General features: G+C 39.2%; 1 protein-coding gene across 1 annotated transcript in view; it reads right to left on the bottom strand.

The window, feature by feature from the left end:
* The window catches only part of BRDT (bromodomain testis associated), a 33,467-nt gene extending 20,833 nt beyond the window's left edge, over positions 1-12,634 (bottom strand). Inside the window, exons 1-7 of the mRNA XM_063299872.1 lie at positions 12,410-12,634; positions 6,938-7,075; positions 5,701-5,830; positions 4,280-4,443; positions 3,307-3,651; positions 2,486-2,614; positions 1,840-2,016 (exon numbers count right to left, since the gene is read on the bottom strand). Of these exons, the coding sequence (XP_063155942.1) occupies positions 1,840-2,016; positions 2,486-2,614; positions 3,307-3,651; positions 4,280-4,443; positions 5,701-5,830; positions 6,938-7,075; positions 12,410-12,601 (1,275 nt within the window). The 5' untranslated portion in view covers positions 12,602-12,634. The remainder of the gene's footprint in view (positions 1-1,839; positions 2,017-2,485; positions 2,615-3,306; positions 3,652-4,279; positions 4,444-5,700; positions 5,831-6,937; positions 7,076-12,409) is intronic.
* Between the last annotated feature and the right edge of the window lie 585 nt (positions 12,635-13,219).

Genomic DNA, 13,219 nt, shown 5'->3' with positions numbered 1-13,219 from the left:
CTGGGGTTGAGCACTTTTGCCAAAGGAAGTGTAGGACTGTGTTGTGTATTATACATGGTTGACAACATATTGCCCTTTTAAGGATTGGCTTGGATGGGGAAGAGGCTGCGTAAGCCTTCAAAGGTTCCCACCTGTTGAGTTCAATAGTTATGATTATGTGAAGTGATTCTTGTATCTGAAAAATATCTGGTTGTATATCCATGGGGTTATTTCTTTAAAGCAAGTGGTAAAGCAGAGCTGTTCTCAACCGTTGCTTCTGAATGCAGGAAAGAACATTTGTGTTATCTGTTCATATCTCAAAGGGACCTGGGTCTTATTGGTTCTATGATAGTGAGGGGAACTGCTGGTGGAGCGTTGGTAGTAAGCTTTGTTAAAGGGGTTTGGATAGGAAGTAGATAAGAAACTACTAGGATCTATGGCTGGGAGTTCCCCCCAACTCCCTGCCTTGGGAACAGTTTCTTAAATTCAGGACTAGACACTGTGAAAAAACAGGACTACCTAAAAGAACCATAGACTTAAAATGGAATGTTAGCAGGGAGGCTTAAAAAGAATTGTGATGGGCAGTGAGTACTTCCTCCAAATTATTTCTCTCTCCTTTGCTTCACTAGCCTACGTCCAAGAATACTGAGATTCCATCTAGCATGGTCTAAACCCTTCATCCTTTTGCTCCTTTGTACCCCCATCCTAGTTTTTCTGTTAGGCAGAAATAAAGGATTAGTAATATTTAGGAACTAACCCAGTTTCTATGAGCAAACAGATGATGTAGGGGGAAAATATGGCTCTTGTTTAGCTGGAGAGCAACTTCAAGTATTATGAAACATGTATAGACTTTTTTTAAAGTGAAAAATATACCATCTTGCTTAGGAAAAATACTCAAACTGACATTCACTACCAAAGGGAAGAGCAGGTGTCAAAGCAGGCAAAGGTGCTTTATTTCAATATCTACAGCAACCTTTTCTACCTTGGCACCCTCCTAATTATGACTCCTTGCCAGCATGGAAGGTTAACGTAGATCACAATTATTTACTGATAAATATTTCAGCTGGAATGAGCCCAGGTAAAAGTTCAAAATCTTTAAAAAAAAAAAAGGACATCCAAAACACCCCTTTGTCTTCCTTCTATGGGTTGGTGTACAAGGTAAGGATCTGTAAATAGTCAGGAAGATGACCTTGATGGAGATATGCAAGATCCATTACCAAAGTGATGAAGGGTGAAACAATCTGAAGTCCACAACAGCCAGAAAATACGTGGAAGAGGATCAGACAGACACCTCCCTAATTCACAGGAGTATAAGAATGGGAAGGAGGTACAGCACAATCAGACTTACAAGTTATTATAGCCACTTTCAATAAAAGTAGTTTTAGCCTTCCTGTAGAGTTGACTTCCTGGTCTTGTACACCTGGTCGGGCTGACAGGAACTTACAATTATGATGATCAGGTAAGCAGAGCTTTAGTATAATTAGTACAGCAGCCCTAGTTACATCCTGTTGACCCTGATATTTTTGAAAATCACGCTATACATGATTACACAATGGACTAGTGATCTCATTGTGTTGAGAAATTAAATAAGAAATGTGCAATATTTTTTTCTCATGAAGTGGGAATGCAAACATAGAAATGTCTTGTAACCTATATAAGACAATTGTTAATGTGACCAAGAATCTGGTTAATCTCTTATTTCCTGTTAGTTGTGTCTAATAAGAAAGTAATTTCAGCACAATTCAAGGAATTCTTTCTCCTCTCCACATATTCTCTCCCCCCACCCACATAAAATGAGCCTATCCTTTTGCAAGCAGCAGCAAAATATAGCTATGCAGAGCCACGTACATGGCCACGTACTTGTTCCTGGAGCTCTTCAAGGCGCTTCGCTCGTTCTTTTTCAGAGCCTTCATCAGAGGAGACATCAGAGCTGCTGTCACTAGAAACAGAAGTGGTGCTTCTTGTGGTGGAATGCAGCATAGGCCCACCAGTAGCGGGTTCATCTGGAATTCTGGCAAACTGCATCTCAAAGACATCCTTCACAGAAGAAAGTTAGCTAGCTTTAAAACCTTCTCCATGGCAAAGGGCTAAATGGCTTCTGCCGTCTAGGAATTTTAACCCAAGGTGCTATGCTGCATCAGCTACAAAAGTAAACAAAGTTGAGAGGCAGTTTCTCACACTCGATAAAGGATGGAGGACAGGGACGAGCTGTAACTAGCAATAGGACAGGTATGTATGTGCTGTATGTGTACCAAGCAGCTTTCCTTTCATCCACAAGCTGGCCTGCCCACTCCTGAGTGCAGTGGAGGATGTTGCATCATCACCAGAATAGAAGTTCAGTTTAATTGCCAGTTGGGCAGGTTCATGTACATGGAACGCAAAGGGCAGCTTGATCTTTATTTCAGGCAGCAACACATCCCCACCTAAGTACTCTGTTGCACCACAGCGCTTACTGCAATTTCACTTGGATCCCAGAAATGCCGTTTTTTCATTGTTAATAACTCACCTGAAATTTTCTTGCCATTGATACCACCTCATGATCTGGAGAGTTGTATCTGTAGCAATTCATAAACATTAGCCTAATATCAGCAGCAAATTCTTGGGTGTCTTTATATTCATAATTGTCCATTTTCTTCTGTGAAAAATAGAAGAATTCCTTGAGCCAAGCATATCTCTACTTGTAACAATATAGAGAAAGCAGTGCTCTGAATTAGAACACGGATTAAGCAAAATCATACAGTCAAGGTGCCAAGTGCTAACATATATGGTTCTGTGGCATCACGCTTTCAACACAACGTATATTCCCAAACATGTAATAACATATTTAATTTTATTTTCCAAGAGGGAGAACCCCCGATATGCTTCCTAATTTGATATCAATTCCACTACTGGAGCAATAACTGGAAGCACCTTCAGATCACCTGTTCCACATCTCCTTAGGTCTTGTTCTTCTCCCACCATTTCGCTGAAGTGCATCTTTTATCAGACTTTCACTTTGACAGGATCTGTATCAAAGCCTTTTGTTTCTGAGCCACTACTATATTGCCTGGTGTTTTGTTTTGTTTTATACAAAGACAATAAGATTAATAACTGGCACGGCACCGCTGCTCACATGGAAATATTTTAATTCAGGCCAAGCTGAGACGTTCTCTCAGTCTCATGAATTTTGCTAGATGCTGGTTGCGGGGAAAAGATACTAAAGGAAATGACAGGTTGGAGCTAATGCAGAAAAGGTGGTAGCTATCTGAATATTACCCTGCAGACTGATTTTAAAATGAAACAATATATAGAACAATCAACTGCACTTATGATGCCAAACCCACTTACTTTAATAGTTCCAAGATCCATAGGACATTTAACCATAGTGCGATATTCTTCAAGGCCCAAGGCAGTAACATCTACTGGTTTACAGAAAGGCCAAGCATAGGCGGCATGCTGTTTTGACAGCATTTCTATAAGGATTTCGTTACAATATTGCAGTGGTTTGGTTAGCTTTGTACTTTTTGTGGGTTCAGGTGGCTGCCACGAATCTGGTAAGGCTCTTTTGGATAGGAACTTGTCAGATTCTTCTCTAGCAGAGATCTTGGTTATTTTGGGTTCATGGGGTGCTGGAGAGGACTCGCTGCTTGGAGTGATGGTTGCTGTAGTGGTATCAGCTTTCCTTTTCACACCCTTTTCAGTACAGAAACATGGCTTATTAAAGAGAGAATTGTACAGTTAAAATCTGGTTTAGGATCCTTTGGAATAAAACAGTCAACATCTAACTATAGTACCCAGGCAGCTTTTTTAAAATCCCCCCTTCTCCCCCAGGTTCTACAGAGATACTTCCTAATATATTAGTTGGAGCCTTCATTTTTCATCAAAAAGATGTACAACACAAAATATAATTTTTAAAATTAGATTAGAGTTTACAGACCACTCTTTGGCCTAAATACTATACTGTACCATCATTTCAGAGTGGAAGAGGGTAGGGGGAGAGAGAAAATGAATAAAAGAAAGGATATTGCTTTTCCTCATTATATACTATTTGATGTTTACATTTTTGTAGTCTGATACTTTTAGACACATACTACTTTTACCTCTAAAGACCAACTATTTCAAGCAGTGAGTGCTTTCTAAAATGGTCTTCCTTAAGGTGGTACCCTCTAGATCAGTTTTATTCCAGTTCTTATCAGGCACTTCCATACCCTGGCCATTTCTACTCCCCACTTCCTAAACAAGAGGTTGAAGCCAGTGTGCGATCGACCTCACAGCTCCTGACCACCGAAACATAAAGAACTCTATAACTCTTTTCACTTACTTTGGTAACTGTTTCAGTAGTTGGCATGACATTTGAAGGTGGAGACACAGGGGAAGGTTCTGGGGTCTGCACTTGTGGTGTTGCTGTCATCGTCTGGAACTGCTTGACTTTTCTGGACGTTCTTGTCTGCTGATTTTGTGAAATTCTTGCATCAGATTGCTCAGCTAGGAAAATGAAATGAAAGTGTATTAGTGATAGGCTCCTAGTAGCACTAAAACATAAAGAGAGTCGGCTGTCCATTGTGATTCTTTCCCAAGGTAGCTGCTGTCATAGCCTACACGGCTACACCATCTTATACAATAACTAAGATTTAAGCTGTAGCAGTCATACTGTATATAACCACAACAATCTGCTTTTCCTCAGCCTGAAGCAAGACAAGGCTTGGGTGCCATAGACTCCAATAGGAATATATCTGTGGATACTTAACATCTACATGACCAAACCAAGAAACACTGTTTGGGTCCTTTAATCCTAAATGATGGTGTTTCCACCAACAGTATATTAGTATCTAATATACTAATGAATGGCACATTAAGAGAAGATAACTATTATGGCCAATTTGAATGCAGATGATTGTCTAATACAAAAGATGTGGCTATATCTGTTACAGAATATTAGCAACTCAGACATGATGTGCAGTTTTACAATGTATGTTACAAGTCAGTGGGAGAAACCTATGCGTGAGAATTTACACGAATGTACTCATGTCAGGAACTAGCAATTGAAGCTCTAATTTCAAAAAGCCTTTGGAACAACAACTAAATCAGACCTTGGACAAGAATAATCTGCTCTCCCTCTAGGATCTTAGTGCATAAGGAAGGAGAGAGAAAGAAAAAATCAGATTGCCAGACATAGAAGAATAAAGAGGGTACCAGTAGCTGCGTTCTAGAATATGTGGAAAGCATGATGTATTCAATTATTACTATACAGATACATTATGTTCAAGAGATAGAGCCAATCCATTGTTTTATCATAATCCTATTTGATAACAAAATAATTTAGAGATATTCTTATGAATTACATCTTTGTAATTTAAGCAGTAAATATACAGGGTCAATCTTTAAGTTTTATTTCTAATCAGGTGGCTTAAAAGAAGGGTACACTTTGCTTTGGCTGAGGGCCACATTTGCAAAGGACCTCATTAGATCTGCCCCTCCCTCCACTTTCACTGTGGTGTGTGGTTGCCAACCTCACTTTCTTGGGCTTTTCTCGAGTTTCAGCTTGAAAAGTGCAATATTCTTTATGCTGCAGTAGTTTTGCAAAAACTACTAAGGCCTGACGCCCATCTGTCTACAGTCACTGTATACTTTTTTCCAAGCAACTGCAATTTGAGAGGCTTCTGTCCAACCATTAAGGTTTTACCAAAACACTTCAGCAAATAATATCATCTGTTCAGAAATATCAAATCAAGCATTTCTTACCGTCTGTTTTTCCTCCCCCATATTTCCCTTTATTGATCATCACTATTTTCTCATCTGGGGGCATGTGTGCTACTTTCTGCAGAAATACTTTTTCCAGTTCTTGTGCCATGAAAACAATGTCATCACCAGGCTGCAAGATAAATACTGGAGCCCATTACTGTCTGAGTTCAATCTGCTGATAATGCTGCTAGATCAACATGAGAATCACATTTGACTGCAAGATTGCTTGGAAAGGAACAGTAAGGTGAGGTTTACAAACGCTGAATTCATTTCCCTTTTGTTCCCTTATTGCCCCAGTCTTAATCTTAATAACTTTTCTTGTACATATTCATGTCCTGTTTACAAATATATAGATTTAGGGTTTTCATCTCCCTTCCCCCCAGTACTGCTCAGTGTATATGGTTACATCTTGAAGCCCCTCAATTCTCAGAATGTGTAAGAATCCTAGGGGCCCAAATGTTCTGTATCAAAGATTGAATTTTTTAGAAGTCACTTGGGACTACTGGTATTTTTGGGATGGAGGTTTTATTTACACATTTGAGCATAAGAATCTCTAATGCTATAGATTTCCTGCAGAGTCTCAATAGGGGTATTCAGACCAACTCCACATCTGAACAGTAAAATCATACCCATCCATATGCTGATACGATTGATAGAAATTGGTGGAAAAATGTAGAAGAGGCAGCTTGAGACAAATCACTAGGCAATCTAACATAGCTGCTGCAGAAGCACTCTTCAGGCAAAATGAACATGCTCTCTTTGTGAATGGGTGTGATTATACAAACTCACTGCTAGAAAAATAAAACAAGACATACATAATAAAGAAATAAAATAGTTAATAGTGAAGTGGAAAACTAACCAGGGAGAAAGAAAAATCCCTTTTACAGCCTCCATTTTCACCAATCCATTATGGCAACAGTTGATATTAAAGAATCCCAAATACAGGTCATCCTCAGTTAGCAACCACAATTGGGACTAGGAACTTGGTTGTTAAGTGAAGTGGTCGCTAAATGAAACTGGGACTCTGCTTATGATCGTACTTCAGCTTTCCTTTGCTTTATAGACCTGCAAAGGTCATAAATGCAAGGATTGGTCACACAGTTACTTTTTCATCACCGTTGTAACTGGGAACAGTTGCTAAATGAGGCAGTCACTAAACAAGGACTACCTGTAGCCCAATCAAAGGTTTGTCCAAAAATATTTAGTAATTATAAATATGGTCATCCATTGTAGATACCTTGTTATATAAATAGCAGTTTGCAAACATTGTTTTGAAGTTTTCAATACATTCTGCAGCACATGTATAATATTTGTGTTCCAGACGTTTCTGAATTGTAGTCAAGTCCATGGGTTTTTTTACAATAGTATAATAATCCTGTATGTTTAAAAAAAAAAGAAGCGGAGAAAAAAAAACCAACCATAGGAGGACTGTAGATTTAAGGAGCATAGTTTGTTAGCTCAAGACATATATAAGTTACATGGCATATGGAGAAGGGTTTCTCATATGAACAAGGTCATTGCCTGCAATAATACCTTTAACATAAAACAATAAATCAGCTAAGGTCTTGAAGTCTAAATCATTTATTAGTAAATGCATGGAGTAAGAAACATTGCATTTATAAAACGAAAATTCAAGTAACAGCCCTCAAAACAAGCTAATGGAGAACAGCCATATCATGGCTAAGACAACAGCAACTTACCAACATCTGGTAAAATAAAAGTAATGTTTGAACCAGGGAATCTCCTAATACACAGTTTTGGCCACTATGCTAACCATCTGTCAAGGAAAGGGAAAGGAAATCAAGAGAATTCCACTTGCCTCTTTTTCCAAAATTAGAAGTTTCTAAAGAAAATTTGCATCTTGATGGCACATTAGTGAACTATGGTTTATGATAATGGAAATGAGCTTAGTTCTCCCTGGTTTTTTTTTTTGTACATGCTCTTCCTTTTCCTCTTCCAGTAAGGCCATGAGGATTTTTTTTTCTTCTGAGTTCAGACAGGTTAGCATTACACCGAAACAGCCAAACTTCACAAACCCCATGTTGAAGTTGGATTACTTTCAAAGCAAGTCATACCTGGGCACAATTTTTTGATTTTGGTAGCTACAAGTAGTTTGGTAGTTACAATTATTTTGTTAACAGCCAGCAAAACCATTTCCAATTAGGCAAGCATTTGGCCATTAAATTAATAAGTCTGTTGAGGATGGTTTTAACTTAGCAGTGGTTGTGGGTTTTTTTTATCAGTGTTTTCATTGTTCTGAATTGTGCTGAACTGCCCTTGGTTTGTTAATGTTCAGTTATATTTGTTTCTAGCATTAATATTACTAGCCACAATATAAGCTTGATGTAAATAAATGTTTACATCTGAACTTTTCCTTGTGGTTGTCTAAGTGGAAGGGGGGTATGCATATCCACTTGGGGAAGGTGTTAAGTTCCCTCCCATCCTATTTCCGCCACACCGGATTGTTATATTTGAATTCCATCAAAGAGTAGTTTTATAATAAATAGCATTTAATATATAAAGGTTCTCAAACTGTAATTATGGTCAGCTCATACATCATTTGTGTTCAGACAGCAAAGGAGCAGTAACTGCATTTCTGTACCCTTCAGCAATCTCATTTTAGTACTGTTCAAGCGTATCCTGAATCTTTGGGAAGTTATAGATTTTTAAGAAGGTAGAAACGTGGGTGGAAACAACCACATCCTATTGTTCCTTATTCATACAGTCTTCTTAAAGGTCAGAAGGACAGAAGTTGGCCACAGTGGACAAGTCAAGGTTGATGGTAAAATAGTTTTACATGCAGATGAAATTCATTTTAAGTGTCTGCCTCAGAAATGCAGAGGCAGAACAGGCCCAGTGGTAGCTTCCAACCCTAACTTGTTACATTAAGCTCAAGTGACAGTTTCTCTAGAGGTCTAACACCAGAAGTGCAAGGTGGCAGTCACTTTGAAAGCACTTTTAGATAAACTGACAATTTGAGTTTGTCAGAAACCAAAAATGGACATGTGTCTGAGGGATTTAGCCTTTACTGAAAAGACCAAAGCCCTAGAAAGATGTGTTTTTTAAAAAGGCCCCAAAGGCCCAGACATATTATGGCATAGTTAAGGAACAGACAAGAGATGAAGGCCAGAATATAGACAGACTTCAGAACCAGTTATCACTAGCAGGGGTGACCCATTTGTACAGGTGAACTAAGTGGCTGCCACATTATGTAGGGCACCACACTTCAGGAAAAAAAAACCAAATTTAGAAATTACACGTATCTTTTATGGACCCAGGAGCACTAATTACATGGCTTACTTAGGGCGCTAATTGGTGGCAGCTAGTCTAAACCATTACTGATCACCAGGCAGCAAAGGGCTCATAAAGTAGAAGCAGCTTTGATTATTGGAAGGAACATTTTACTAAGTTGCCTTGGTCAGATCATGTTTTGATCCAGCTGTGACTGGCCTGTTGATGCCCTGTTTGGATAGTGCTGTTGTTAGCCAACAGCAGCCTATGAGGATGGTCCACCCCAGGTGTCTAATGGATCCCATTGTTTTTCAAAGGGTGCTTAGAGGAATCACCAGCTCTCTGGAAGAAAGTTCTGTTCAGTGTGTGATGAGCTGGCAACAGGAGGTGAACTGGGCACTGAACATTATTGCCCCTGAGGGCCCTCTTTCTAGAGGATGATCCCAGGTTTTGCCTCAGTTTACTGAAGCCCTCCAGGAAATGAAACACCAGAAATGATTCCTGGAGCCCTGGTGGAGAAAGACAAGAAATAAATCTGATCAAGCATGGGTAGGTGTCCCTGTTTGGAACTACTCTGTGACAATAAGGGAGGCAAAGTGTGCCTACTTCTTCTCCCTTATTGTGTTGGGAAGCTGTCTTCCAATGGCATTGTTTAGAGTTAGCAACTCTCTATTAGGGAGGAGACAGATTTGAGATCTCTCACCTGGTCTCTGTGGCCAATTTGCACAGCATTTTGCTGACAAAATTACTCAAATTCACTGTAGCCTCAACTCTGCATGGACAGGGTCTTTTGTGGTGACTGGGGCACATTTTATCATGTTACCTGGAACACCTTTTGGCCTACGACCTCTGAGGAAGCAGTTCTGTCTAGGTTGTCCTAGTCTACTTGTTCCTTACACCCTGCTGTTGTGAGGAGTGGACAGAGTGGTGACCATTTGGATCCTTACAGGAGAGTGAGCTGCCAGCAGCTTGAAGGAGATTATTGTGCACCCCCTTTTGAAGAGGCCTTCCCTAGATCTGATGATCCTGGACAACTATTGCCATATCTTCAACCCCTCCTTTTGGGGTAAGGTTGTTGACATGATAGGAGTCAACCAACTTCTAGGACCCTAGAAGAACCAGATTATTTGGACTCTTTTCAGTCAGGGTTCAGGCTCAGTTACGGAGCAGACAACACTGGTAATTTCCTTGATGATTGTTGCCCTGTTAGGACCTTGATGGGGGAAATACATCCCTCTTGGTCTTGTTGGACCTCACAGTAGCCTTTGATACCATCGGCTATGGTGCGTTACTGGACTGCCTACAGAAGTTGGGGATTTGGAGGCATTATTTTGCAATGATTCTTTTCCATCTTCAGTGGGTGATTTCAGTCTGTGATAGTGGGGAAGGTGAAATCAGCCTGGTGGCCCTTGCTTTATGGGGTGCTGCGAAGCTTGATTGTCTCCCCCGCTTTTTGACATCTATATGAAATTGCCAGGAGAGGTCATCCAACGGGTTGGACTTTGGTATCACCAATATGCTGATGATATCAATTGTATATCACTACTTCAGGTTATAAGGCAGATGCTGTCAACATCCTTCCCCAGTGCCTGAAGTCTGTAGGGGTCTGGATGGGAGAGAATAGGCTGAAGCTGAACCCAGGTAAGTTGGAGTCACTGTTTGTACATCAGGGCTTTCCACTGATACCAGAGCTGTGCTTTACATAGAAATGCCTCTACTCTACTGCATCTGGTCCAGAAAGCAGTACTCCATCTGCTTATTTGCTCTTGCCACTGGGAGCATACAATATAATACTGATTCTGCACTGGCTCCCAAATGGTTTCCAGATACAGTTTAAGGTGCTGGCTTTGACCTATAAAGCATTTATAGCTCAGCAGTGGGGTACCTACAGAACCTCAATCAGCATTGGCCTGATGTATTAGAACATCCAGGGAGAAATTACTTACAATCCCACATTTTCAAGAGGGTGGGGGGGACCGAAGCTAGACAATGCTGCTCTGTGAATATCAGGCTGGCTCCCTTCTTGCTAGCTTTTTGGAAAATATTAAAAACTGGATTATTTGGAGAGCTTTTTCTTAAATTTATATTTGACACCATCTTGTTTCCATGTTTTATCTCTTTTATAGTTGGTTTTTTACAGCTTTTATCCTGGGTTTTTATGCTGCTATTTGATTGTGATGGGTTTTAATCAGGCTATGGATGTTTTAATTGTTGTTTTATTTACCTTATGTAAGTCACCAAGAGTTGTTGACTGTGGTGGGGTAGAAGTTTGCTGAATAAATCAAGTAAATTAAGTAACTGAGCAAATTTTAAATCGAAATGTTGATGGCACCTTTGTCTATTTCCTTTTATATTGGCTGTAGTAACTTATAAGTTGTGAAACTATGAATTAGAAACAAAAATGTATAGATGCAGCCTATCCTTCTAACAAATGACTTTTGTATATACTCCTACCTTTTCATGCAAAATAAATGAACTTTTTAAAAGGAGATTAAGGTCATATGCAACATAAATTTGATTGATTGGATTGAAGGTAAGTAATGAAAAATTATACATGGTTGAATGCCAGATACTTGTTGTGGGGTTTTGTTTGTGCTTCTCATATCTTTATACTTTGTGTTAGTAGCAGTTTTGACTTAAAAGTGGTTCTTTTTTATCATGGCTTTTTGCATAAACTGTATTAGACATATGTCTAATTTTTTATACTGGGATGGGGACTTGTAGCTCCCAGAAGTTACTGAATTACAATTCCCAGCATCCTTCACTATTGGTTATCCTGTACTGCTGAGTGCCATAGTTCAGAAATATCTGGAAAAAGACAGACTCCCACCCCCGCCTCATGTCCCTTTATCATGGTTAATTGTATACAAGTTATTTCAGTGTGATATCCATGCTTCAGTATTCAGCACCCCAAAACACTTTTTTCTATTATTCTGAGTTAAATGTTGCAGAACTAAGCAGGTTATGTCTTGAGATAGAATGAAGTATCTACCTCAACCATTAAGATGCTGGGGGGAGGCAGCTAAAGAGGGGTATAAGATACCACATGGTCTGTGCTGCATCTCTTAAGCAAGCGATTGCCCTTGGCTTTGGTGAGGAAGTCTTTGTCATCCAGGTTGAAGTAAAAATGAACTTCCTCTTTGATTAAGTCCTGTACTTGAAGTAAAAGATTCTACTCAGTGTGGGGTGGCCATGTGCAGAATATTCAGCAATATATTTATATTTACTGATTTATACCACAGCTAGATACCACAGATTATTTCACTTCCTGGTGTTGCTGGAAGTCTTAGCTTTTTATCTCTATCATTACTGTTAAAAGAAGCACTACATTAACTTTCATTTTTGCTTGGAATATGAGAATTTGCCATAGATGAGGCCAGTATGCTTGTATTACCAACATTTCTTCATGATTAACTTCACATGAAGGTACATTGATTTTCTGTATTAACCCCCCAAAAAAATCACTGGAAAATCTTACTGGAAGTTTTAGGCCTGCAGCATCTACAGGCTGATGAAATGGCCAGGAAAAGTTGTGCCTCCACATCGCTTTCATGACCACTCTCTGTAAATACTGAAGCTGATTGGTTAAGCAGCCAGTTCCTTCAGCATTGATGTATTCTGGAGTGGGAGGATTGACAATTGTCATATGCTGTTGACTTGGGGCAGCCATCTTTATTCCTAATGAGTTTCTGGTGTCTTGTAGGTCAATGCCTCCTTCAGGCCATCTGTAAAGAAAAAGATTTTCAAGAGACCAATTGATTCATTGTTTTGTATCTGCTGATTTATTGCTTAGGCCAAACAATGGCTTTTAATAGAATAAAAAGAAGTTAGAAGGCATAACTTAATCAGGATATATAACACCTATCCATGACCCATTGTTGTCTCTGTCCAACATGTTGTTTCATAGAACATAGTAAACCATAATGTATTTTGGTTTTTACCTAGCATGTTGTGTGAATCCAGATATTGTGGTTTATAAATAAGAGCTTATGGTTTAGGGCAGAGCTTTCCAAACTTTTCATGTTGGTGACACACTTTTTAGACATGCATCATTTTGCAACACAGCAATTCAGTTTTACTAGCAAACCAGAGGTTAAACTAACCCCTTATAAGAGATATGGACACATACATAAATTATAATAGGGAAATGTATGGGGACACAACATATCTCATGAAAACCTTTCATTTGTATTTTTAAAAATATATGATTTGTAAGATAACATACTGTACATTTCCAAGATTGTTGTCATTTCCGAGTAACGGTATGTAAATATGTGCAAGAATTTAA

The sequence above is a fragment of the Candoia aspera genome, chromosome 3, assembly GCF_035149785.1.
Source record: "Candoia aspera isolate rCanAsp1 chromosome 3, rCanAsp1.hap2, whole genome shotgun sequence".
Lineage (NCBI taxonomy): Eukaryota > Metazoa > Chordata > Lepidosauria > Squamata > Boidae > Candoia > Candoia aspera.
The sequence above is the reverse complement of the archived record's forward strand: the minus strand, read 5'-3'. Positions and strand labels throughout refer to the sequence as shown.